General features: G+C 53.4%; 7 protein-coding genes across 7 annotated transcripts; 4 read left to right on the forward strand and 3 right to left on the reverse strand.

Annotated features, from left to right (window-relative positions):
- Nucleotides 1-2,425: 2,425 nt before the first annotated feature.
- On the forward strand, nt 2,426-4,143 carry ASPACDRAFT_23420 (putative MFS transporter; the record flags this gene model as incomplete). Its single annotated transcript, XM_020199198.1, has 5 exons — nt 2,426-2,645; nt 2,701-2,862; nt 2,907-3,015; nt 3,062-3,099; nt 3,149-4,143. 5 exons carry the CDS (start codon nt 2,426-2,428, stop codon nt 4,141-4,143), a joined length of 1,524 nt encoding a protein of 507 aa, XP_020059376.1.
- Nucleotides 4,144-4,258: 115 nt separating this feature from the next.
- ASPACDRAFT_1896343 (alkene reductase) lies at nt 4,259-5,563 on the reverse strand. The gene has a single exon (XM_020198708.1). The coding sequence runs from the start codon at nt 5,485-5,487 to the stop codon at nt 4,354-4,356; it is 1,134 nt and encodes a 377-aa protein (XP_020059377.1). The 5' UTR covers nt 5,488-5,563; the 3' UTR covers nt 4,259-4,353.
- Nucleotides 5,564-6,709: 1,146 nt separating this feature from the next.
- On the reverse strand, nt 6,710-10,565 carry ASPACDRAFT_113661 (uncharacterized protein). The gene is made up of 5 exons (XM_020195742.1): nt 10,438-10,565; nt 10,337-10,376; nt 9,834-10,252; nt 7,185-9,781; nt 6,710-7,115 (listed from the first exon to the last, which is right to left on the reverse strand). Exons 1-5 carry the CDS (start codon nt 10,445-10,447, stop codon nt 6,882-6,884), a joined length of 3,300 nt encoding a protein of 1,099 aa, XP_020059378.1. The 5' UTR covers nt 10,448-10,565; the 3' UTR covers nt 6,710-6,881.
- Nucleotides 10,566-10,687: 122 nt separating this feature from the next.
- ASPACDRAFT_113663 (uncharacterized protein) lies at nt 10,688-12,252 on the forward strand. Its single transcript, XM_020195743.1, has 2 exons — nt 10,688-11,322; nt 11,388-12,252. Exons 1-2 carry the CDS (start codon nt 10,825-10,827, stop codon nt 11,853-11,855), a joined length of 966 nt encoding a protein of 321 aa, XP_020059379.1. The 5' UTR covers nt 10,688-10,824; the 3' UTR covers nt 11,856-12,252.
- A 1,106-nt stretch (nt 12,253-13,358) lies between these two features.
- Nucleotides 13,359-15,901, forward strand: ASPACDRAFT_57995 (putative chromatin assembly factor 1 subunit B; the record flags this gene model as incomplete). The annotated part of the gene is made up of 6 exons (XM_020203303.1): nt 13,359-13,462; nt 13,540-13,555; nt 13,665-13,767; nt 13,842-14,087; nt 14,136-15,228; nt 15,286-15,901. 6 exons carry the CDS (start codon nt 13,359-13,361, stop codon nt 15,899-15,901), a joined length of 2,178 nt encoding a protein of 725 aa, XP_020059380.1.
- Nucleotides 15,902-17,531: 1,630 nt separating this feature from the next.
- On the reverse strand, nt 17,532-20,974 carry ASPACDRAFT_76110 (trehalose-6-phosphate synthase). The gene is made up of 3 exons (XM_020204643.1): nt 20,774-20,974; nt 19,381-20,710; nt 17,532-19,323 (listed from the first exon to the last, which is right to left on the reverse strand). The coding sequence occupies exons 1-3, from the start codon at nt 20,794-20,796 to the stop codon at nt 17,767-17,769; spliced, it is 2,910 nt and encodes a 969-aa protein (XP_020059381.1). The 5' UTR covers nt 20,797-20,974; the 3' UTR covers nt 17,532-17,766.
- Nucleotides 20,975-22,505: 1,531 nt separating this feature from the next.
- Nucleotides 22,506-25,307, forward strand: ASPACDRAFT_76111 (glycosyltransferase family 20 protein). Its single transcript, XM_020204644.1, has 5 exons — nt 22,506-23,126; nt 23,376-23,751; nt 23,818-24,188; nt 24,263-24,602; nt 24,755-25,307. Exons 1-5 carry the CDS (start codon nt 22,826-22,828, stop codon nt 24,819-24,821), a joined length of 1,455 nt encoding a protein of 484 aa, XP_020059382.1. The 5' UTR covers nt 22,506-22,825; the 3' UTR covers nt 24,822-25,307.
- Nucleotides 25,308-25,956: the final 649 nt, after the last annotated feature.

Genomic DNA, 25,956 nt, shown 5'->3' on the forward strand with positions numbered 1-25,956 from the left:
CTAGTGACCTTGATTCAGACCGCGTACGGATCTGCTCGGACGATGGAAATCGTCTGACTCCTTCTCACCAACAGACCCGGCAATTTGGGATATGGTACGATACTCGCTTCTAGGACCAAGAGTTCCATGTGTCCGGGTTCCCCATCAACCTATACGGACCGAAACCCGGGACTCGGGGAGGACCTGGAGTTCTGGGGCTGCGGCTGGGGAAGTTTACCCCGCCACAAGGGAAGCTCGGCGTAGGCATCCACGGGTCGTGAATGAGACAACTACTAACAAGATGACAAAGATGGGATGTTTGACCTCGGGTCGGCGGAGCGGAGATCGCAACACATAGAGCTTTCCCTCGGGGTTTGGCCTTGGAATTTTGGTGGTGATTATCCTGGTGCTCTTCCAGAGACGAATCGAACGTAAGCCAAGACTGGAGCAGACTGCAGCTCGGGCTCCACTATCGCCGGGCATGAGCGAAAACCTTCTTGTCCGTATTTTTCTTTCGCGACGCCATCTGGAAGGCTTCGCCACCATCAACCCATTCCCAGCCAGAGACAAGGGTTCCGACGGGTGCCTTGCATGTTCGATGCCACTGGCTGAAGATGTGGTTCCAGAAGTTCTAGCGAAGGTCTTCTATTTCAATAGTGCCTGCGCCAAAAGGATAAAAAAGTCCTTGTGCCCAGAGTACCAAGATAAGCCAGATAATAAATTTTGGCTTTGGATCTTAGGTTTAGGGCCCGCTTGAAAAAGTCCACCTCTTGCGATGATGCAATTGTGTGATGGGCTTATAGGCTTGCCTGACTCCAGTCTCTCACTGCTGGGATGAATGGCTTCATGTGTTCCTATTTTTTGGACCGAGAGTTTTTCTTGTGGTGGGGGTGCTTCCTCATACAGACACTTGGAAGTGCATATCACCGATGTCGGGTTGGTTCTCGGGGAAGCGGATGGTGGCGGACAGAAAGAAGAAGAAGAAGGAAAACAGAACTCCGGCTGGTCCACACCAAGAGGAAAATCCTAGCAGAGTGAAAAGAATCGTCTTCACTCGCCTCCAAAAAAGCTTGCGGTTCGCATGAGAAGCGCGAACTCAGAGGAGAACCCGCCGACTCCATAGTTCATGCAGCAAGCCAGTAGTAGCATGCATGGGCAGCATGATTCGAGCTCTAGTCAACCCATGTGTTCTGTAGATCCTCGCCTCTTGTCCACCTTCCACGCGTGTAAGGGTCTGAAGCGCTATCGCGCGATGCCAACTTGGATGCTGCTCAGCAACATCATGGGCGAGCTAGACTGACTTGTGAGTAGCCGCGAGCTTGTTGCCGAGTTCCCAAGCCGTCATTCGTGAAGATCGCCGGGTGGGCTAGTGTGTGGTGGTGGGGTGGCAGATCTGCAGTAGTATACGGAAGAAGCGGTCTGTCGAAGGATTCAAGGAATGATGTCGACTGGGATCGAACTTGTTCGTGCGCATTGATTCTTTTTTTTCCCCCCTCCTTCGATAGTTTGTGAGCCAAGGTAGTAGTACGGGCTCACCGACTATGTTGATGGTTCAAGAGATGGTTTGGAGGTCACAGGAAGTTATCAGTGCGAGAGATGCAAGGTACAGTCACTGGTACTGCTTGGCCTTGCCTGTTTGGGAAGCTGGGCCTGGCATGGATGGTCAGTCATTCAGTCATGTGAAAGATGAATATCACGGGATTTATCATCGTAGTGACAACCTCATCTCACCAGTACACAACCATTTTCACTGGCTCTTCGTTGGCTGTTATTATCAAGCTTCTCAGTCATCCACGCCGTGGAAACCCTCATGCTCTGAATATTGGCCTGTCCAGACATGCGTCTGGTCTTTACAAGCTTCAAGTCTAGACATCGGGGACTTATCTTTCAATGTCGCAAGACGATATCCACGGCAAATCTGCTAAGATGCTATCTGCTCAGTTGTTCACTGATAACACGCAAGTGACATAGACACTAATGCAGTACAACACAGCCCCTCGTGCGGGGTTGATAAGTGACATCGGCTCTTGATATGCCGCAGTGACATCTCTCCATACCACCTTCTACTCTGGGGCATATTGGCGAGATAATGCAGCTTTCAATGCATACTATGTTATCAATCTTCTCTCATCATGACCTGCTTACCTCGAGTGGTGCTTTGCCTCAAGTGTGAGGTGTTGAGAACTACATGTCCAACAATGGGGGTTATCTCTGCCAAATCGCCGTCGCTCGACTGGAGCATGCCACTGCTACATGCTATGCCACCAACGATATGACTACATGCTGAGAAATGCTTCAGGAGCTCCAGCTATGCGTGCTATCATCCTTGGCTTGATAAGGTCACACGGTTGAGAGAGCAGACTGTTATAAAAGCAGCAAGATGGGCAATCCCTACCCTGATAAAAACATCGTTCCTGCAGCTCGAAAGCACTGAACTTGGATCAAGATGGGAAACGTGGACGCCGAAAAGTCAATCGTCACTACGGCAAAGAATGACCGCCATATTCATTCCCGTCAAGCTGATGCAGCATTGGAGTATCTCCAAACAGGAGAAGTAGCGACGTTCTCCGAGGTAGAAGAGAAACAGCTTGTTCGGAAGATTGATCGCATGATTGTGCCTCTCATGTGGGCAATCTATTTCCTTCAGTACCAAGATAAGCTCCTAAGTCCGTCTCTGCTTGTCATGCCGCCACTGTAACTGTTGCCTGACCGAGCGACTAGTCAACTATGCGTCGGTGATGGGTCTGCTGGAGGACACGGGGATGCGGACGGACCAGTTCTCTCACTTGGCTCTGGTATTCTACGCGTCATACCTTTTCTTCGAACTCCCGACCGGGTATCTGATGCAGCGTCTGCCAACGGCGAAGTACTTGGGACTGAATGGTAGGTAGCGCGGCTTGAGTTGCGAACCATGCTGATTAGCCCAGTCACTCTCTGGGGTCTGTTGACCACTCTGAATTGCGTCGCAAAGAATTTCGTCGGGCTTGTTGTCCTCCGCGTGCTGCTAGGATGTTTTGAGAGCGCTGTAGCACCTGCGTATGACCGCCTCCAAAGTTGGAACCTACCGAGCTGATCATACTAGTTTGATATTGATCACTTCCATGTGGTATCGAAGAAATGGTAGAGATCTCGGTCAATCTTTGGTCCATATGTACTGATCGAGTCCTAGAACAACCAAAACGTATGGGCCTGTGGTACTTGGGCACAGGCACAGCAACGATTGTCGGAGCCTTGGTTGCGTACGGTCTGCTCTTCTACACGGCCGATGAGTTCTACTCGTGGCAGATCATGTTCCTGATCTTCGGACTGTTGACCATCGCTGTTGGAGTCACAGTCATTTTCATCTTCCCGGACAACCCTATGACCTCCCGACTCAGCCACGAGAAGATAATGGCCATCGAGCGCCTCCGCGAGAACCGCACCGGCATCGAGAACAAACAATTCAAGTGGAACCAGTTCCTCGAGGTGTTCAACGATCCGCAAGCCTACCTGATCGCTATCATCGTTTCAGCGAGCAACATCAGCAATGCCGCCATCAGCAGCTTCTCGGCGCTGATCATCAAGAACTTTGGCTTCACCACCAAGGAGACCGAGTTGCTCACCATCCCCGGCGGCGTGGTCAGCGTAATCAGTATCCTCTCAGGAACCTACCTGGCCGGGCGCTTCGACCAGCGATGTCTCTGCGTTCTGGGCATTCTGGGCTGCGGTCTTCTGGGCGGCTGTCTGATGGCCTTCGCACCGAGCGACAACAAAGGCGCGATGCTGGCGGGCAACTACCTCACCAACTGCGTCGGATCCGCCCTGCCCCTGATGTACTCGATCACGGGAGCCAATGTAGCCGGGCATACCAAGAAGGTGACGATGAATGCGATCGTGCTCATGTCGTTCTGTCTCGGCAATATCCTGGGTCCACTGTCCTTCCGCACGCAGGACGAGCCGGAGTACATGCCCGCCAAGGTCGCCATTGTGGCTACCGTCTCGGTGGCGATCTTGTTCACGGGGCTTCTCAAGTGCTATTACATCTGCGAGAACCGCCGCAGGGAGGAGAATGGCCGCGGTGAGCAACATCAGGAGAATTCCGAGTTCCTCGACTTGACAGACAGGGAGAATCTGGAGTTCAGGGTGAGTTTCTTCGCTACCCCGGAAAGTCGGTGCATCAGTTGACTGATATGCAAGTAGTACAAGCATTAAAGTTTAGTTTATCAAAATGTAAGACACTTTGGGCTAAATCATGAGATATGAGATGTAATTGATATCACATTAAGTGGACAAGCAAGTCTATGCGATCTATGCTATGCAAAACATCCTGCCAACGCCTAGTAGAACAAAGAAAAAAAACGCTATATGTACAATACATCACGCCCGCACAACACCCTAAGCAGCGACCTTGGCGACATTGGCAGCCTTGAACTCCTCGCTGTACTCATAGTCGTTGTAACCCTTGGGATCCTTGGGGAGATAGAAGACCTCGCGCTGGTAGGGGCGGAGGGGAATGCCGCGCTGGATCTTGAAGGGCAGCTCGGGGTTGGCGGTCCAGGGGCGGCCAATGCCGACGACGACATCATAGTCCTTGTAGTCGACGTCGACGGCCTTCTTGGCCGACTCCGCATCAAAGCCGCCGGCCGTGATGACGGGGCCGGCATGGCCGTAGGCGCGGAAGAAGAAATCCAGGCTATCCTCGTTGCCGCACTCGCCCTCGGTGTTGCCCTGGATGCGCGGCTCCACGACATGGACGTAGCTCAGCTTGAACGCGGCCGTCTTCTCGGCGAGGTAGCTGAACTGGGGCTTGGGGTCCTGCATGCGCATGCCCTGGAAGGTGCTGAAGGGCGAGTAGCGGATGGCGGTGCGCTCGGCGCCGACGGCCTCGACGACGGCCTTGATTACCTCGAGCGCGAACCGCGCGCGGTTCTCCACGCTGCCGCCCCAGGCGTCGGTGCGCTGGTTGGCCGTGTCCTGGTTGAACTGGTCGATCAGGTACCCGTTGGCGCCGTGGATCTCGACGCCGTCGAAGCCCGCCGCGATGGCGTTCTTGGCCGCCTGCGCGTAGTCCCCGATGAAGGCGTGGATCTCCTCCTCGGTCAGCGCCCGCGGCGTCGGCGCCTCCGGCCCAGCCGGGATGGCGCTTGCCGACACCACCTCGTCGACCTTCCCCTGGGTGTCCTCCTTCAGCGCGGCCGGGTCGGCCACGCGGCCCAGCGCCCACAGCTGCATGTAGATGTACGAGCCGCGCGCGTGCACGGCGTCTGTCACCTTGCGCCACTGTGCGATCTGCGCCTCCGTGTAGATGCCGGGCACGTTGCGGTAGCTACCGGCGCGCGGCGAGATCAGGGTCGCTTCGGTGATCAGCAGCGTGCCGGGGACGGCGGCGCGCTGGGCGTAGTGCTCAGCCACCATATCCATGGGCGCGTGGGCGTCGTCGGCGCGGAAGCGCGTCATCGGGGCCATGGCCAGGCGGTGGGCGAGGTGCATGTTGCCCACCTGGAGGGGTTGGAAGAGTTTCGTGGTCATTTTGTTTGTGGTGGGAGGGGAGGAGTATAGTATAGAGTTCAGATAAATGTGTTGCAACAATGCGATTCGATCAATTATAACTTTTTTTTTTCTGAGGAAAGAATCCAGAGAACGGAGGAAGAACCAGCACCTTTATACCGTTCCTCAATCAATCCAGAATAGGAATATGGAATCTTCCATGGGGGTGAGGGAACAGTGGTGGAAGTGGGGCCCAGTGCCCATGTCCCACATGTTGATTTCCAAGCATCGATGGGGCTTCAACTTCTCCTCAAATTCCTTACAGTTGCCCCTTGCCCTTGACGACATAGAGCCCCTTCCATGGTGAATTAGTTAGTGAGCGTGATTACTAACTCTGATTAGTGAATATGTCGATTGTGGTGCACCTATCCAAAATACTCGTAGGTCACCATTAAAACTAAACCATGTACCCTACTAAATTACATCTAGATAGTATCCCGCATAGTCTACATAATCTGCACGCGGGAAACCCGGCAGTCAGGCCTGGTAAGCACTAACTTAGCTACTTGGACCCTGACCATGCCATAAGCTTACATCCTTTCCTACCCATACTTAACTCCGTATGTTAGGCTTGTAGACTAGGCTTGAAGACTAGGCTTAATGACGATAACAATAACGTGGGTGGCGGACCCCTGCAGAAAGTTCTGTTTCTTGGTTCTTAGTGTAGATAACAATCCTCGGCCTCGGCATGGGAAATTGTTTTCCGCCGCGGCTGACAAATAGGGCTGGTTGGCTGATTGGCTGGTGGCGTGGGGGGTGGGGAGGAACGTTTCGAATGCTTTCTAAGAATTTTCTGGGGTGTCTGCCTGCTTGCCTGGTACCCGTGCTTCGGGCTGCCGGCGGGTTTGGTTCGGCGAGAGAGACGAGTCCTCCGGGCTCGGCTTGCCACTATACTTCTTTTCGTGGTGTAGGGTTCAACTTGGGTTACCGTTGCATGATTCAGTTGTTGCAGATACTGTACAGACTAACTACGCTGTAGTATACGTATACATATACATACCAAGATGAGGCTAGGTCACTCATATTGATTTATGCTGTACTCCGGACTCGTATGCAAAATAGTGATATGCTGTTATCCAATAGCTAGGTCTAGTAGTACAGTACGTACAGTACATGGTCACGGTCATGGTCAGGTAGGTATCCATTTCATCATCAAATAATCCAACGGAACTGCTACCGGTACCCTCGAAAAACAAACCACCCTAAAAAAAAAAAAAACTACCTGTCGCAGTGTTCGTGTCATGTGGGTATTCGGGATCGATAGAAAGAGCAAGACGAGCAAGATACGAAATTCGCATTTCAGGTGGTGACGCAACGAAAAAGAAACCGAGAATGACAGAAGTCTCAACACAATGGGTCGAGAGGAAGCTCCACGCTCAACTCTCCAGCCGCCGTGCCGTAGATTCGAGCTGTGCGTTGAAGGAGCGAAGTTGATGCAGCAGCCCGCCCTGGCCGCCGGGGGCGGCGGAACTGACCGTCTCCGCAACGTTGCGAAGCAGAAACTCCATTCCCCCCAGATCAGTGGTCTCTTCAGGATCGGCCGGGTGGGTCTGACGACGCTCAAGCGCGAGGTCGAGACTGTGGAGGGAGTTGTTGATGGTCGAACGCGCCTATACGGGATTGATGTTAGCCTCCGACTGCTCTCAGTATAGTTTTTGTTCAACTCTAGAAAGACTCACCTTTCGTGCAGACTCATTTTCGGCATGTTTTCTCCGGACGGCGTCCATTTGCAACGCAACCGCCTCTCGCTCCTTTCGCACTTGGTACAGTCGACTCCGATACTCCATCATCTCGCGCTTGGCTTTGCGCATCTTGACCCCAAGCACGAAGTTGCCGTCCAGCATCTCACTCAGCTCGAGCAGTCGGCCCTCCAGTTCGCTGCCGTACGCCTCAACCACCTTCTTCTTGCGCGTCCATTCGGCGCGCCGCGCGGCGTTCCCTTCGCCGTCGATGCCGTTGGTCAGCGTCGTCAGCGTCTTTTCCAATGTCTCGCGGCAGATCTGGCCCAGTACGTCGGCCACATTCACGCCGCCTCGGCTTGGCAACTTGGCCTGCTGCCGGTCGGACGACGCCTCAGCGGTCTCGCCCTCGTCATCCGACGACTCCAACAGTGTGGGATCGCCCCCGAGAGCAACAACGTTCGCAAGACGATACACAGTGACCGGCACGGTCTCTCCGCGAGGTTGTCTGGGCTTGCGTCTCCGCGTCGGAGGCTCTGCGCTGCCCTCGCCTTCTGCTGGAACGTTGTCTGCCTTGCGTGTCGCGCTAACCCCGGCACTCTCTCCTGCCTGCCTGCCGCCACGACCACGCTTGCGAGATCGGGGTTCAGCGGGTGCCTGCGAAGACTCGGGTTCTGGTTCTGGCTGTGCGACCTCGGGTTCGACCACCTCAGGTTCCGGAACAGCTTCTGCTGGCTTTGGTGGTATCGACTTGGCTCCTCTCGCCTTCCGCCCTCTTGGCTTTGGCGCTGTTTCAACTGGTTCGTGCGTGGCCGGCTCTGGCTCTGGTTGTGCACCTTCCAGCCCGGCTGTCCGCGCTTTCCGTCCTCTGGGCTTCGGCGCTGTCTCAACTGATTCTTGCGTGGCCGGCTCTGGATCTGGCTGTGGTTGTGGTTCATCCGGCTCAGCTGTCCGTGCTCTCCGCCCTCTGCGCCTGGGCTCTGCCTCGGCTGGTTGTTGATCTGCCGGGCCGGGCTCCGCTTGTGCTGTCTCCGGCTCAGCTGTCCTTGTCCTGCGCCCTCTTGACCTTGGCTCTGGCTCGTCCACTGGTTGTTCCGCCGGTTTTGTCTCTGGTTGTGGAATCTCTGGCTCTGCAGTCCTAGCTCTCCGCCCTCTGTGCTTTGAATCAGGCATTGCTGGTTCCGGAGCCGCTGCTGTCCCTGGTGCCGGTTCCGTTGGCTTAGCTCTCCGTCCTCTTTGCTTCGAGCGAGATGCTGTCTCCGCTTCTGCTTCATGGTCTTGTGGCTGTAGCGCAGGTTCCGCTTGCTCTGGCTCTGGATGTACAGGCTCCGGCTCTGCTTGTTTGGGTCGCCGTCCTTTGCGCTTCGGCTGCGCCTCTGATGGTAGGGCCTGCTCCTGTGGCTCCGGCTCCAGCTGACTTGGCTCGGGCTCCACCGGCTGTGGCTCAGATTCCTTGGGTCTCCGTCCTCTTGGCATGGGCTGTGACGCCGACTCTTCCGGCTCCTGCACCTCCTTCTGCGCCTCCTCGACTGGAGCTTCCTCCTCCTCGACCACGTCCTGGAGAGAGGGCGAAACCTTTCTTCCGGGGCGACCAGCGCGCTTCGGTTTCGTTTCTGCTACCTCCGACTGTAGTGGACGTCCTCTGCGGGCTCCCTTTCGCTCCGCAGCACTCACTTCTGCTCCTCGGGGAGCATCTACCTCCATACTCTGACCCTCTGGCTCCCCGTTGGTGATGGAAGCATCATTTTCTCGCTCAGAGACCCCATCCACCCGTGTCCGGATTCTCTTATTTCCCTTAGCTTCAACTGGCGCACTTTCCGCGGACCCTGCTCTCGCCACTCGAGGCTCTTCGACCGTAGTCGTGTGTGGCTGGACGGATGCAGCTCGTTCGCCGCGCGATCGCTTGGTTCGCGAAGGAACGGGTAGTCTCGATTGCTTCGTAATCGGTTGAGGTTCGGTGGCGGCATGGGATTGGGTTGTTTCTTGGGATGGGGCGGTCAATTGGGGCTCGGCGACGGTTTGAGGCTCAACGGGTTCGGTCGACTCAGGAAGATCTGGAAGAATTGTGTCGTTTGACAGTTCAACAGTATCTGGCACAACTGTCGTTGGTGGTTCCGTAGTTTCAGGTTGTACATCCAGCGATGTATCCATGGGCTCTGCTGGTTGTTCGATCTGCTCTTCGCTCGTCTTCGGACTAGTTGTAGTAGGCGACGATCGTTCACTTTCCTGAGAGCCTTGTCTCTTGCGCTTGCCTCTTGCCTTCTTACCTGGCGGGGAGGGTGTTCCGTTCGCTCTGGGTGATGCTGACTTAGGCCTCGAGGACAGCTTCTCTGTAGCCACTGCCGCTGACTCCTGTTCCTGGGGAGCCTGCGGAGACGCGAGGTCATTGGGCGCTATAAAGACTGCTGCCGGCGCAACGGGTGATGCTGGTCTCTCGATCAAAGCTTCGGAAGCGGGGGCCGGGACAGGCTCGGTCGCAACAGTTAACTCCTCAGCAGTTTGAGCTGGATCATTCGGGGCGATCCCATTGGCGAGAGAAGGGGGGTTCTCAGCGCTGTGCGCAGCAGCTGAACTCCTAGGGGAGCTCCTAGGGTGATCTTGGACAGGGTCAGCATCGTATAAACCGCGTCAGTGCATGTGGCTGCGCACCAAGTTTTCTGATCTTGCGACTTGGACCGGCTTCCGTTGCATCATCCGATAGACTCTTATGCGAAGACAGTCTGGGCGAGGATCTGGTGCGCGGGCTTCCTGACGTCCGTCGAGCGGGTTCTTGGTTCTGGGAAGTCGAAGGCTCAGCCGCAGGCGGCAAGCCATTTTGCGTAGCTTCATCTGCAATACTTGTATAATTTGTAGTAATTGGCGGTGCTGCTGCTGCTACTGTTGTCGCTGTCGTCGTCGTCGTCGTCGTCGTCGTTGTTGTTGTTGGCGGCGGCGGTGGAGGTAAGGCAGGAGGTTCACCATCGATTCCAACATCGGCCGGGCGCGACGCGGAATCAGCAGCTTCGTCCGGCGGCGAAGGAGCTAGCCCAAACGAAAAGCCAAAGTTGATCTCTTTCGTCTTACGTGACCTGCTCGAGATTGGGAACAATTAGCGACTCAAATTCTAGTGGTAAGGCGACGCGGGGTATGCTGGGGGTTTTGGATGCGCGTACGCTGCTCCGCGCTGCCGCATTTGCTGCCGCTCCTCTCGATCTACCGTTACCAAAGATTAGCTGAGTACGCGAAGAACCTGTGCGAAAATAGATAATCATACTGATATTCATGTTGGAGAAGCGGCGTCAGGCCGAACTCGACGCGCAACTTGACGCGCGAGAAAAGATGGGGGGAAGGACGTGAAAAGAGGTTCGGATCCCTCCTGCTTGGGGGCAGCGGAAGTTGGATTGGGGGAGATGATGGCAGGGCGGGCGGAAACCTGACAATCGTTTTCCCCAATACGGTTTGGCGCCCGGTAAGTTGAAGACTGAGGGAGGGCGCCTGCCTTTCGTTTCGGGCATCTCGCGCCATTCTCCGCAGTCAATCTATATTGCAGTGTACACTACGAAAAGCAGCGTGCGCTTGCAGGGCTTTCTTTCTCCCAAATCCCGTTTGCTTACTCGCGGCTATCTCCTCCCATTGAATCGCTCACTTTACACTTCACATCATGGGTTGGTTTTGGGGCGGTTCGAACCAAGACGACCCCGTCAAAAAGCTTGACCCGGAGCTGCGGGATTTCCTCGAACATGAAGCCCCCAAGAAATACGTGCCCACGAATGCGCTTCCTTCCGTCCACGAGCCTTCGAAGACAGTAGAGAAGACACCGGTACCACCGCCATCGTCGGAGAGTGCTTCTACGCCGTCGGAACCTTCAGTCCCCAGTGCCTCCCTCTTCCCCGACGGCCGCTATGCCCACCTCTGGAAGACCTACAAGCCACCCCAGGAAAAGGAACAATCCGAGATGAAAACCGCAGAGCGGGTGATCGAGAAGTACAAACAGCGCGGTGATACCGTGCACCGGGCGGCGATGGAGAACTGTGCGTTGGAACAGGAGGACTGGGCCAATTGCTTCCGCACCGGCAACTGGCAGAAGCAACTGAAAGCCCGTGCGACCATGTGCTCAGAAGAGAACTCTAAGTTTTCTCGTTGTTTTACCACCCAGGCTGTACGTCCGCGGGTGGACAAATCTCCCTTTGATACGTAAGATGCTAACTGCTTTGGGGGTCTCAGAAATTCCTCCAGGCCTTGGGCTACGCATCCTCCTTCGAGTGGGACGCGGAGAGAGAGGAGCGGATTCAGATGCACGCGGATAAACTCTATCACGAAATGTTGGACTACGAAACCCAGGTGGAGGAAGCACAGAAGGCTGGGCTGGAACCTCCGCCTCTCACCTCGCTCTTTAACCCCCAAGCACCGCCGCCGCCGCCGCATAGTCCCGCCGTTACCACCAAGAAGACGTTGGAGATCCCCGGTGGGGAGGCCATCCCTGTCGGCTTGAAGCCATCGAAGCCTCTGGAGAAGCTCACGCCCCACGAGCGAGAGCTGGAGATCCGGGCGCACAACGCACAGTTGGAGCAGCAGAAACTGTACGTGCAGGAGGCGACGCCGTTCATCAAGAGCCAGGATGAGGCCCGTTCCAAGCGACGAGAGAAGGCTACCAGTTGGTTTGGCGAGACGATTGGTCGCTGGGTCACTTGAAACATTTCGGATATGAGAAATTCGTCTTCAATTCTGATGTATATTATGATTGTTACCCCTGTTGGCTTGACTTTTCTGGGGGAGTTTGTGAGTAGTTATCAGCGATACTTTCGAAGTTGAATAGTAGGCATTGCCGGTAATCAAGATGACCTTGAAGATCAATCTGGCGAGAGGGGTAAGCATCGAACACTTTGCGCAGTGCTATATGTTAGTGGAAGTGCAATGGGTCCCAGAGGTGGTGGTGCTATATTCCATCGGTAGCCTCAGCTCCCCTGGTCGGATCGCATATTGACTGCTTTGCTCAATCAACGCCCCCATGCACTATTCAGCGACAGAAGACTAATTGGAGCGATGATTCTCTCGACGCATTAGTATGCCCGGAACTGGCCAAGGAGGCAGCTACCTAGTCTACTAGGTAGCCATTCAGCAAGTCTAAACTTCTCCACGCCCCTGGTAACCGGAGAGACGGTTCAACAACAGTAGCAACCACCTATACCTTTTCTTCCGCATGCAGATCACAATTCAAGGTAGTTCCCATTGTCAATCGGAAGGGATTGTGGTGTTAAGTAATCGCCAGCCGCCATGCCGCAAGAGAAACCAAACCGCTTAATTGATAGGGTATTCTGGGTCAGGCGTTGGTTTGAAAGCGGGCGCACAGAGATCAATAATTAATAGACCGAGGAAGCAAGAGAATTAAACATCGGAGGTGACCGGTGGGTTTCATCTCCGTAAGAAGAATGAAATGAAGATCCAGTTTTACGCGCGATCGACGGAGCAGGCGAACGCGAAGCTGACGGACGCGGGGATTGTCATTCGCCGGGCGCGACACGAGGGAGAGAAAAAGGATCCATGATGGGATGCTGGGATGAACGACATCACCACTGAACTGACCACTGATTGGAACCTGCAATCAACTTCCACTGCAACGGACAACTACTTCCGCTTTTCTCGCTCTCTCTCTGTCTCTCACACTACACTACTTACTTTACTACACTACACCACTCTCGTCTGCTGCACTTTTCGCTTCGTCAAATCGGAAGGAACATTGACTGTGTTAGTGTTAGAATTACTAGATTCTTGATCTTGTCTAATAATCCGACCTCCTCTTTGCTTCCTCTTTGCTTCCTCTTTCTCTTTTCCCCTCCCTCTCCACCCCCTTCTTTCAATCTTCTGATTGCATACCTCTTTAAATCCCTCCGGGAGACTGCTGTTGCTGCTGCTGCTGCTGCTGCTGCTGCTGCTGCTGCAAGTACTGTACTTTCCGACAGCTTGTTTGCATTGAATTTCCTCGCCCGCAACTCTCCCTCCGCACTTCTCTCTCACGCCCTAACAATTCTCCTCATTGCTGCTGCTTCAGCTTCCCCCACCGCCCACCCCTCATACTACTACTTGATACAATCAATCTTCCACCCCATCTAAATCCGCAATATATAGTCGTCCTGGGCCTCAATCTCCCACCCCCAATCTCTCAACGGGTGCCCCAATTGAGCATCCGTGCTCATCATGAAGGCCACCCCGTTGCTCATCTCGTGGCACGATGACAATGCTCCTATTTACTCGGTACATTTCGACCCCAATGGTAAGGGTCGCTTAGCCACTGCTGGAAAGTGCGTTCGTCTGATCTCTCGTTTTGCCCTTCTTTGGTCTGTCATTCAGGTTGCTAACGCTTGTCTCCGCTCTCTAGTGACAATAACGTCCGAGTACGATCCCCTCCCCTCTCGAACTGGATTTGCCCTCCCTCATCCCTACTCGTGACTCCCCGTCGAGGGCACTCTGTACACCGTGTCTGACAACATAACACAACCACAGCTATGGAAAGTGGAATCAACCGGAGAGGAACGGAAGGTGTCCTACCTGAGCACGCTGGTCAAACATACCCAAGCTGTGAATGTCGTCCGTTTCAGCCCCAAAGGTAGGCAGCAACGCTCGGTCCAACCTCTCAATGTCGCTTTCTGTGCTGATTGTGTCTCCTCGAATCTCATCTAGGCGAGATGCTGGCATCTGCCGGGGATGACGGCAATGTCTTACTCTGGGTACCGTCGGAATTGCAATCACAACCGGGCTTAGGTGAAGACCGCTCGGACGACAAGGAAACCTGGCGAGTGAAGCATATGTGCCGTTCCTCCGGGGCAGAGATCTATGATCTCGCGTGGTCGCCCGACGGGGTGTTCATTATCACGGGCAGTATGGACAATATCGCTCGGATCTACAACGCTCAAACGGGTGGGTTTGGTTTGTGGGTTGCACATGAAATTGGGCTGCTGACTGTTTGAATGACAGGCCAAATGGTGCGCCAGATCGCTGAGCACTCGCACTACGTTCAGGGTGTGGCCTGGGATCCGCTGAATGAATTTGTTGCAACACAATCATCCGACCGCTCGGTCCACATCTACAGCTTGAAAACCAAGGACGGCCAATTTACCCTCACTTCCCATGGGAAGTTCCTCAAGATGGATCTCCCTGCGAAACGCATCTCGTCAAGCAGTCCTGCGCCGCCGGATCTATCGATTCGTTCTCAACCCGCACCGACCAGCTCAGCCGCCATCGCTTCTCCCGCTCCGTCCACTCCAGGTACACCAATGACCTCCAACTTGCCGATGGACCCTCCCCCCGTGTCGCATAGTCGCCGATCCTCATTCGGGTCTTCTCCTTCCATCCGTCGTTCAGCATCTCCGGCGCCATCACTGCCGTTACCAGCTGTCAAACCGCTCGAGGTACCATCACCCGGTTTATTGGGTGGGCTCGGAGTCAAGAATGCCAACATCTATGCGAATGAGACCTTCACCTCATTCTTCCGGAGGTTAACCTTTGCTCCTGATGGAAGCTTGCTATTCACCCCGGCCGGGCAGTACAAGACGTCGCATGTGTCAGCGACCGACTCCACGAAAACAACGGACGAGATCATCAATACCGTTTACATCTATACCCGTGCTGGATTCAACAAGCCGCCTATCTCTCATCTCCCAGGCCATAAGAAACCATCTGTTGCGGTCAAGTGCTCTCCAATTTTCTATACCCTGCGGCAGACTCCTCAGCCTGCTCGTCATATCACCTTAGACACCTCGTCCATCGAAGAGTCGTTCTCTTCGCTCCCCGATCCGGTGGTGAGTTCCACCAAGGATGGCGCGTCAATGGAGCCCCCATCGTCCACGCTTGCCGCCAATGATTTGGTGAAGAACAACACCGGTACCAAGGCGACGGAGCGGGACAGTCCCTCTGCGAGCCAAATCCCTGCCCCCGTTTTCACACTGCCCTACCGAATCGTGTATGCGGTAGCCACCCAGGACGGAGTCTTGGTGTATGACACCCAGCAGCAGACGCCAATCTGCGTCGTTAGCAATCTGCACTTTGCTACTTTCACCGATCTGACCTGGTGAGTGATGATGACGGACACTCGTCTACGTGATGCAGCTGAACTAAACTTGGATAGGTCGAATGATGGCTTGACCTTGATGATGAGTTCGTCGGACGGATTTTGTTCTACGCTTGCATTCTCGCCGGGCGAATTAGGCCAACCATACACTGCGCCAGCATCAGCGGCTCATCAGAACGCAGCCGCCGTGTTATCGGCCAATAATGTTCCGCTCCCTACGCCGACAACAGCGAAACCAAGCCCAGCCCCCCAGGCCAATGCGAGCCAAGCACCGCCTGTAAGCCCTGCACGATCTAATTCGGTGTCATCAGTCACGACCCAGTCTGGTAGCCAACAAACGCCAGGGACGGTGGTCAACAACCCGACACCGACTCTCGGATCAGTCCCCCTGGTGACGGCGACTCACTCATCCCAGCCTCCGACACTTCCGCTCACGACGCCGCCACAGACCCCCATGCCTGTGGCCTCGCAAAGTGGGACAAGCAATGTCAGCGCCAGTGTGCTAGGCAAGCGGGTCAGTGAATCGGAGAAGGAGGAAGACAGAGACCCGAGCGCGGCTCCGCCCGTCCAACCACCGAAGAAGCGACGAGTCGCGCCGACGCTCATATCAGCAGGCACCGAGCATACCTCTGTGAAAAAGGAGTCACATAGTACTACGGATGTTGGAGGTTAATCATGTCATCTGACAAGTATCTTATTCATGATGTTCTTGTTATTTCCTATCCCGCACGTGTCTAGAGCGTAACTTCTTCCGTCCCGTTACCTCCCGTCTTCTACTACCCACCACCGCCACCCTCCCAGGCGAGATTCGGAGCGATCCTGACTCGCTACGACATATTATCTATCTTTCAGGCGAGATCCATGAATTCACGTGTCATCATCCTATTCTCCCATTCGCATTTCCATGAGCTAGTGATCTATTTTCCCCCAGTGTTTGTCTACTAGGAAGGATTTCCGGAAGAGTTTCGAAGTCCGAATTGAGTCATTCAGTCAGTCAGTCTGACAAGGCAAGGCATACATGCATCATTGTTCCCCCTTTCCGGCGCATTATTGTACGGTATTCTGGTTTTTGTTCTTGTTTCCCCTCTCTCTCCTCATTTGATCTTTGCGCCCCCCCCCCTCTCTGACTTTCTTTCTCCGCACAACCCCTCCTCCTTCTCTCTGCTTTCTATTGTTATCATCTAGTACTAGTACCCCCACACGCAAACGAACATTCGATTAGTAATAGTTGTCATTCCATCAGCTCGGATGTGGATGTGTGTAAATACTTCTGAACTTCAGTCTTATTTCTTCATTCCCCAGCTGAGAACCCCAGCCATCAAGCACATCACCTGAGTTGCCGATGTACTCCCTCTCAAACAAACTCCTAACCCCCACCCTGTCCCTTCTCCCCTCCCGCGCACCCCATCGAACGTGCAGTAAATCTGGTGACCCGACGCGCAAACCAAACGCGGGGGTTGGCTGGGAATCTTTCTGTCAACATCGATCATCGACAATAGCTGAGCAATAACATCACCCCAAAATGCAAGTACCCTTGCGCTAAACCTGTGTGTGTGTGTGTGTGTGTGTGTGTGTGTGTGTGTGTGTGTATGTGTGTGGCCACATTTGCGCTCCCCGCCTGCCGAGCATTGTATGTAAATCACACACATTGCCATCTACCCTTACCAACACCGTCACCGTCAGCTCCTTCGGCTCAAGAAAGTGAAAATCTCCTATCCAGCCTAGCTGTACCCGTGGATAGATCGACGCATACGGGGTTGACTGGGTGAATTTTGTCTTTTGTTGTGATCTGTAGTAGCGGAGATAGGGTCCGGTCGGGTCATGCGGTGGTGGTGGTGGTGGTGGTGGTAGGGGATGATCCGTGACATGTATGGATGTACATCTTATGTATATCTGTCCAGTGCGGAGGGTCGGGGAGGTGGGAGGCGAAGGAAAAGCCGGCTGTTGAGACAAAGCTACAACAGCTAGGTAATAGGTATCCGATGAAGGGGACCGGGAGGGGGGGAAGGGTACTAGGCCTGTCATTTTCCAACCATTTCTATCTGTACGGCTATTCCATCTCTACGTCTTGATCTCTGATGGCTGGTTACGAGGTCAAAAAATATCATTATTTGTATGATCACAATCTAAGTATCGACTACCAAAGTCTTCATAAATCAAATAAGGGAGTTAGTGAATTCTAGCCATTTCATCAACATCATCACATTGTGAAAAAATTGTGATTATCATCGTGTTCATTCGCCGTGATATGTCACATCCCTGATTAAGAAGAATGGAATGAAGGAGACAAGAGGTGGAGGAAAAGGACAACCGAGAAGGGTATTGGTGGTAGTGACAGGGGGGTTGAGGGTAATCTTAGGTCATGTCACACGTTAGGTCACGTAACGTCATGTCAAGGAGGTGCTACAAGGTGTTTCTCGAATCAAGGTATAAGAGAGAAGAAGGCTGCATAAAGAGGTGAAAGAGGTAAGTAGACGGGAGGACAAAGATGATGTTAGTGAGCTCCCAGAAGCGGATGCGTATCAGTAGGTATCAAGGTCATAATGAGTGTGTCGCTCCATTCACACCATTTAATGTAGGCGAGTGTTCCACGAGATGCCAGTCCGGAGTCGGAGACATAGGAGGGGTGGAGTACCCGTTTGCATCATGTCCATTGGAGACAGGAGGAGGGGTGGCTGGAGCGTGTCCGTTTGTCTGCTCGTCCTCTCCTTGTTCAGCCTGGACTGGGGCTGGGGCGTCGGCGGCGAGACCGTCAGAATGTCCATCAAGGTGGCCCTCGGGAAGAGAGAAGACCAGCGCATCTACAATGTCAACAATGCCCAATCCCTCAGGCGGAACGGCTCGCGCTTCTGTGGCATGAGTACCCACGGTGAGCGTGGTGACACTGGGGTTTTTCTCGTCAGTCTGAAGGCGATTCGCCCACCGGAACAGGGCTTCGTCGCCGCGGGCTCCGCCCGCCACAAACAAGAAGTCCGGGATTTGGTCCAGATGCTGCAAGACGGAATCGGCTGCTTTGGCTTTCGTCATGTCCAAAGGTTCAACACTCACTGCGCCCTCGGTGAGGACCACGCGGATGGCTTCACTACCGCGAGTGCCGTTGATCTGATCGGCAAGGCCAGAAGCCTGGCGGGCGGCCGCCTCGGGGTCAAGCGCGTCGTGATACCAGAAATTTAGCAGGCAACGGGCTTCCTCCATCACACTTCCTTCAACTCGTTCGTGGTAGTATTGAATCACCTTGCGAATGCCATTTCGCCAATCTTTGGCCTTCTCCATGTCTACAAGTGTCACCCAGTTGAGATTTCCAATTTGTCGTACAAAACAGCCGTTCTCAGCAATGATTCCAACTTTGGTGGCGAGCGGCTCGAGCAGGATTTCGAGCTGTTCAGGACTCTTGCTGCTGGTCACGTATACCAAGTTCTTTGGATCCTCGAGTAGGCGCTGGAGCAGAGGAACCAAGTTAGCAGGCCCTCCATGGCTGGAGGCGACTATGCCCTCAATCTCTAAGAAGAACAGTCGCACGGTGGACTCGTCGTACGCGCCTTTCACGGCATCGAGCGAAAGAGGCTTTACCTGGCTGAGTTCACGGGATAGTTGTGCGCTGTGGGCTTTGGTCAGTGAGGCCTGGAACGAGTTGAACCAGGCAAGAGCGGTGTGAGGAGTCATCTTTTCTAGCAGGAACTCCCAGTTGCGCTGTTTCTGCTCCGCCGTCATCTCAAAGGCTTTGTTGATTGTGTCGGCAACCTCCTTGTAATCCCATGGATTGACCATGAGCTCGTGACCGTTGAAGATCGACGCACTTCCAGTAAACTCACTCAGGATGAGTGAGCCATGGCGTTGCCCGGTCAAGATTCCATCTTGGCAGTGGATGTAGTCGTGACTACTGAGGTTCATACCTTCTCTCAGACTAGTGACCATGAAGATCTCAGCCACACTCATGAGAGCCAAGAACTGAGAGTAACTGATGTCTTGGCGGAGGAAAACCAGTGGCTGATGAGTCAAGCTCGAGTAAACTGAGTTGATGCGCATGGCAATCTTCGAGACTTGCGCCTCTAACTCAGGTAATTCAGAGGCCGAAGCGATTTGGACAAGGACGACCTGCTGAAGTTAGAACCTAGTCCCTGCATCGAGTAGACGTTAAGCATGTCAACATACCTTGTCTCTCCACTTGGGGTATTGCTTCAGGAACAGCTCATAAGCCATTAGCTTGTGCTTAATACCGCCGGGAGCATCCAGCCTGTCTCGAGCAACAATCAAGTGCTTCCCCTTGTACCGAGAACTGATATTGGCGATCCAGTCCTTGACCTCGGTTGACCTGCGGAGCAGATCGAGGGCTTTCGGATCGACTCCAATGGGCATGTTTCTCACGTTGACAAATCTCTTCTCCAGCTGGACACCATCGACAGACACCTCCAAGCCGAGCAGACGAATGCATGACTGGAGGAAGTGGTAGCAATATTCCTCCGTCTGGAACCCGACGAGATCGGCGCCCAAAAGACCATGAAGCAGCGCATCTCGGGCATTGAGACACCGGAAAATCTCCGAAGAGGGGAAGGCAGTGTGCATAAAGAACCCGATCTCCGCATTCGGTAGTCTCTCGCGGAGCATGGATGGGAGAAGCAGAAGGTGGTAGTCATGGATCCAAATGCTATCCCCTGGACGCCAGTAGGCAGCAATCTTGTCCGCGAAGGCCTCATTGACCCTCACATACTGCTTCCAAGAATAATCATCATACTCTGTGTGTCGAGGACTTTCTTGCATCTGATAGTGGAAGGCAGGCCAGAGGACGGCACGGCAAAAGTGAGTGTAATGGCCCTCGAACTCGCTGTCATTGACGAAAACTGTCAAGGACTCGAACTCATCCTCGAGGGCCTCGGAGATACTAGCCCGAGTCTCGTCCTTTAACGAGTCGGTGGGCATGCACAAGGTTCCCACCCACATTTTGTCTGTCAGCATGCCGGCTTCTTCGGCAGCATTGATAGCATTGCGCAGGCCACCATTGCCCTGCTCTGCTGCTTTGACCACCCAATCCATCTCCGAAAGAAGGGCCCGCGGGCTGCCATGCTCTTCCTCGGAGCTGATTGCATCCAATGGAGCATCAAGATACGGTGGGTTGTCTAGTTCGTCGATCTCAGGACGACTAAGAATAGATGGCTCCGGGTATAAAGAAGCCTTGGAGCGAGGCTGGTTAAACTTCCGGCTCTGGCCCCAAGAGACCGTGCGAGGCTCACTAGGGCCGGGACCGTTGGGGTCATCTGCAGCCGGGATCTCTCCCGCAGATCGGGAGATGTATGGCTTGAAGATCTTCTCATCCTCAGTGGTTGCCCCTGGTGTGTATAGACTGATGCTCTTCGAATGGCGTTTCCGATTGGTATCAGCCAAACGTCCTACAATCTTCCCTTCTCCTTGAGAGGAGCTGCTGGATGATTTGCGACGAGCATATCTCAGCTCGGTAGCTTGGAAGTTGATGGTGTATGGAAGGAAGCTATTCAGAGTTAGTAGGGTGCAACGGACCAGGTAGAGAGGAAGAAGAAAGGCATTGACGTACAGTGAAGCAATGAAGACCGTCATTGCGACAGAGTGTGTATGTGTCTTGGAGCAAGAGGTGTTTTCTAGAGGGTCTTTATGACACCAAATGGATGTCTTGCAGACAGCAGGGAGGGATCCAGGATCAGCGGGGACCAGGAGGCTGAAAAAGAATAGTGGAGCAGTGGAGCACAAATCAAAGAGTCAAAGAGTCCGTGATGGCAGGAAAGAATAATAAGGAGGGAGGGTTGGACTGCAGCGACAAGACTCGGGCCTAGGGATGTTTTAAGGCTGCAGAGGGTAGTGGAGTGGAGGGAGTGCTTGCTGAGGATAATAGAGTTGAAATACGGATCCAAGCGAGAAAAGAGGACAATGGATAGGTCTTTAAGTCACACGAGGATGAAAGAAGAGAGTGGATGACCCTGACAATCCCGGGTGGATGCAAAAGAGAAGGAGAGAGAGTTAGACACCCGAGCCATGCGCAGAAGGAAGAAGCAGTCAGTGGTGACGTCCATGATTGATGGGCATTGATTGGCCCAGGACCAGGGCACCTGTCAAAACCCGCGGGGAACGGAGCACATGCAAGGCATCATTTCCTACTAGACAGGAACATTCTGGCCTTTTCGTGCGTGAAGGAGGGGTTTGGGCTAGGTTTTTTTTCTTCTTTTTTTTCCCGTTTCCATTTAATTTCTTGGTATCTGTTTTTCTCCAATTTCCTTCTTTGGCTTATGTGTGGTGGCCTTGGGCAGAGATGAGCTGTGCACGGAGGCACTCCAGAAGAAGGCAGAAGGAGGGGGAGGGGCGAAGAATCGAAAGAAAAAGAGGGGAAAAGGAAGCCCGGGAGGGGGGAAACCAGGAAGATTCTAGCCCATTGAGTGATTTTATTTTCTTTTTGGTTTCAAGGCTGGGGGAAAAAAACAACCATCACAATTGAAAACTATCAGATCACAAGCTCATAGCATCAATTGAATATCAAAGAATCTGACCAATCTAGCTAGATCGGGATAGGAGGCACTAGACGGGGAGTAAAACTTGCCTGCAGCACGGTCTGCAGATAATCAGTTCGACTATTCCCTAGCTTAGGCTGGAGGAAGAAACAAAGAGACCAGGGAAGTATAGAAACGGGCAAAGACCAATGAGAACAATGACGTTGAGGTTCCCGTGGGATCCGCAACTGATCCACCCGCGGCGTTTGGGCGACGGTTCGAGACAGTTCGACCACCACCGCGTGCCCGGTTTCGTCAACCTTGGTCAAGGTTGGCATCACCCCTTCTTACCACTCACAGTCGCACCCTTCGCACATGGATTTGAGGGTTGGTTCAGCAAGAAGGAATTGCACGGGAAAAGTAGGAATGGGTCGCAACAAGGGTGTTGAAGATGCTGCTGAGTACTTGATAAGAAAATAGAGAGAAAGAAAGAGAGGAGGGGCAGATGATAGGGGGGAAATAAAGGCGGACAAGCAAGATCAATACTAGGTAAACGGAAAGCAGTAACCAACTAACTACTAACTAACCTACAGTACAATACTCTACTCCCCCATATGGAGGGGCTCGATGAGGCGGTGGTGAAGTAATAACCAACCCAACAATAGTCTACACACTATTATTGTTGTTCTGCCAGCCATCACTTAAGAAGGAAGTGGAGCTCTTCCTGATTGTCGTGTAGTGTGTACACCAGGGAAACCAAAATTACCACTTTAATCCTCTTCCAAGCCCTGTTCCTGATCTTTATCTGGGTTTTGCCCTTTCGCTCCCCGATCTTTCTCCCTCCCTTCACCGATACGAAGCCAGAAAGTCATCACCACCTCTTCTTCCGTCTCCTCTCCCCTCTCTCCATCACTCGCGCGCGCGCTCTCTCTCTCTCTCCGTCGCATTATATTACTCTTCCAATTTCTCCTTCCTATCGATAGACCCCAATTGACTTCCCTCTTGATTTCTTTTTTCCCTTACCCATCCAAGCTCCCTCCAGATTCGATCAGAACAGAAGAAAAGCGGGGCACAGCATCTCCTAGCTTTCCTAGCTTCTCTCCAATCTTCAATCTCGTTTACCTGAATCACATTGAGTGTCAGCTGTCATGGCCAGCGACAATTCTTCACAGGGCGATTCCCGCCTGTTGATCGTCTCGAATCGGATTCCGATCACCATTCGACGATCGGCAGGAGGGAAGTATGAATTTTCCATGTCTTCGGGCGGACTGGTGACAGGATTGAGTGGACTCTCGAAGGCGACGACTTTCCAGTGGTATGGCTGGCCCGGACTGGAAGTGCCTGAGGATGAGATTGAATCGGTGACTGCGCGATTGTCGGATGAGTTCAATGCGACTCCAGTCTTCATGGACGACAAATTGGCGGATCGTCACTACAATGGCTTCTCCAGTGAGTCGCTGCCCTAATCACCCGCCCCGCGCCTTAACCTACCCCTCTTCTTCTGCTGCTGCTGCTGCTGCTGCTGCCACTGCTCCTTCTGCCCCTCCCTGGGCATTTTACCCGCATCTGATATGCGTCTGCATATTTCCCAGCTTCCGCGATAGCCACATGGCACCTAGCAACAGGCGCCTCCCCTCCCACTTCCCACTTCCCACTTCCCCCCTCCAATGGGTCGCCATGACTAATGTGAGCTGTCAGACTCTATTCTTTGGCCACTGCTACACTACCACCCCGGTGAAATCGTGTTCGACGAAGCGGCGTGGGATGCCTATCGTGAGGCGAACCGGCTCTTCGCTCGGACCATCGCGCGCGAGGCTCGCGACGGGGACTTGGTTTGGGTCCACGACTACCACCTCATGCTCCTACCGGAATATCTCCGCGAGGAGCTTCACGAGTTGGGCAAGAAGAATATCCGAATCGGATTCTTCCTGCATACCCCCTTTCCCAGTAGCGAGATTTACCGTATCCTGCCCGTGCGGAGTCAACTCTTGCGCGGCGTGCTGCAGTGTGATTTGATCGGATTCCACACCTACGACTATGCGCGTCATTTCTTGAGCTGCTGCTCGCATATCCTGTAGGTCACCATCTTTTTCCTCCCACTCGGAGGACCCGTCTGTCGCACGCTAACCGGGCGCCGTAGGGGATTGGTCACCACTCCGAGCAGCGTGGAATTCAAGGACAGATCGGTCGCTGTGGGGGCATTCCCCATTGGCATTGATCCCGACAAATTCACTGAGGGTCTCAAAAGTCCCAAGGTGCAGAACCGAATCGCCAGCTTGGAAAGCAAGTTTGAGGGTACCAAGCTGATGGTCAGTGTCGACCGCCTGGACTATATCAAAGGTATCCCCCAGAAGCTGCATGCCTTGGAGGTCTTCCTGTCCCAGCACCCGGAATGGGTGGGCAAGGTCGTTCTGGTGCAGGTCGCCGTCCCGAGTCGTCAGGATGTTGAAGAATATCAGAACCTGCGGGCGGTGGTTAACGAGCTAGTCGGGAGAATCAACGGCAAATTCGGTAAGTCATTTTACTCCAGTCCAGTGACCGAACGTGTCTGGATAGCGCAACTGTACTAACCCGCGGAATCGCAGGAACGGTGGATTACATGCCCATCCACTTCATGCACAAGTCGGTGAGTTTTGACGAACTCATCGCGCTGTACGCCGCCTCGGACGCATGTGTGGTGTCGTCGACCCGCGACGGAATGAATCTCGTTTCGTTCGAGTATGTCGCGACCCAGCAGAAGCGCAAGGGCGTGTTGATTCTGTCCGAGTTCGCGGGTGCCGCGCAGAGTCTTAACGGAAGCATCGTCGTCAACCCGTGGAACACGGAGGAGCTGGCCAACGCATACCACGAAGCGGTCTCGATGACCGATGATCTGCGTGCGCAGAAGTTTGAGAAGCTTTACAAGTACATTACCAAGTACACGAGGTAAGCTTACGTGGCCCCTCCCCCCTTCCTTCCTGCATTGCATGCAGAGACAGACGATCTTCCCGCCCTGTCTCCCTCTCCCTTTCCCTTGCCTTCCCGCGCCACGCATGGAAGGAAACCAGAGTACTGACTGTTGTTTCACACTGATGTAGTGCATTCTGGGGCAAGTCTTTCGTCGCCGAATTGTCCAAGTTCTCGGCTGCAAACCCGGATGCTTGATGAATATCTATTGTTTATTGGCCTATCTTCCCTTTTGTTTCGTTTCTTCTTCGGTTAACCCCTGGCATGCAATTCAATTGATACGACTTCGGCGCACGAGTGAGCTTTCACGATTATGTTTGATAGATTCAGCAGCAACAGCCTCTCACCTTTGCAAGGCACATGATATAGCATCGAATATAGGACAGGAGCATTGGAAGAATATTAAAGAATCCGGAACACCGACATGTGGCAAGCCACCTACCTCAGGTATGAGTACGAGTACAAATGCCTAATCCACGAATCAAGTCCACCAAACCAAAGTTGGATCCTCCACATCCAACGTGAGATGCCTATCCCTCCTATCTGACTCGACCTCTTATCGCTGAATCATCAGGGACTACACCATCACTTCAACAAATACGTCATCCATCCACGTCGACACATTACAATCTAATCTCGCCCCCTGCCCATGCCCATACCCTTACCCTTGCCCCTGCCCTTGCCCCCCGGCCTTCGAATCCACACCTACTTCACCCACCCCCACATAGGTAGGTAGATCAACGATCAAGCTCAGGCTCAATCAAGCTCAACAAGCACACTCCGAAACAGACTGTACCCGTACCTCCTACCTTCTAGATTATCAAGTCTTACTATAAGAATATTACACAACCATTCCGTCGACGGTATATCACGCCTTACTATTACTACCCCTAAAACAACAAGTAGTATAAACAAGAACTTACCACTTAATACATTCAAACTAAGCCCATGATCGTTAGTGCAGAGACATTAACACCTCACCATGACTTCACAATGACATATCGCCGAACAACAGTATCAGCATGGGCTGGTAAATCGTATGAGATTAGATCCACGCCCTTAGACAGGGTCTAGAACTTGCTGGCACTTACAGTAAACTACGCATGCACTACTCAGATACCCTTGTGGAATTTGTTGTGCACATACTGTAGCATGATAGTATGTACGAGGAAATATTTAATGATAGTGGGTCACTGATGGTAGAACCATCAACAACTTTATACAAATGTCCTCAGCTACTGAGTAGAGAATCACGTCAAGCAATCACTGGAGAATACTTTGAAGATATATATTGTAAGAAGCTGAGGACTCATAACATACCCTCTTCACTCCT

The sequence above is a fragment of the Aspergillus aculeatus genome (assembly GCF_001890905.1).
Source record: "Aspergillus aculeatus ATCC 16872 unplaced genomic scaffold ASPACscaffold_3, whole genome shotgun sequence".
NCBI classification, from domain to species: domain Eukaryota; kingdom Fungi; phylum Ascomycota; class Eurotiomycetes; order Eurotiales; family Aspergillaceae; genus Aspergillus; species Aspergillus aculeatus.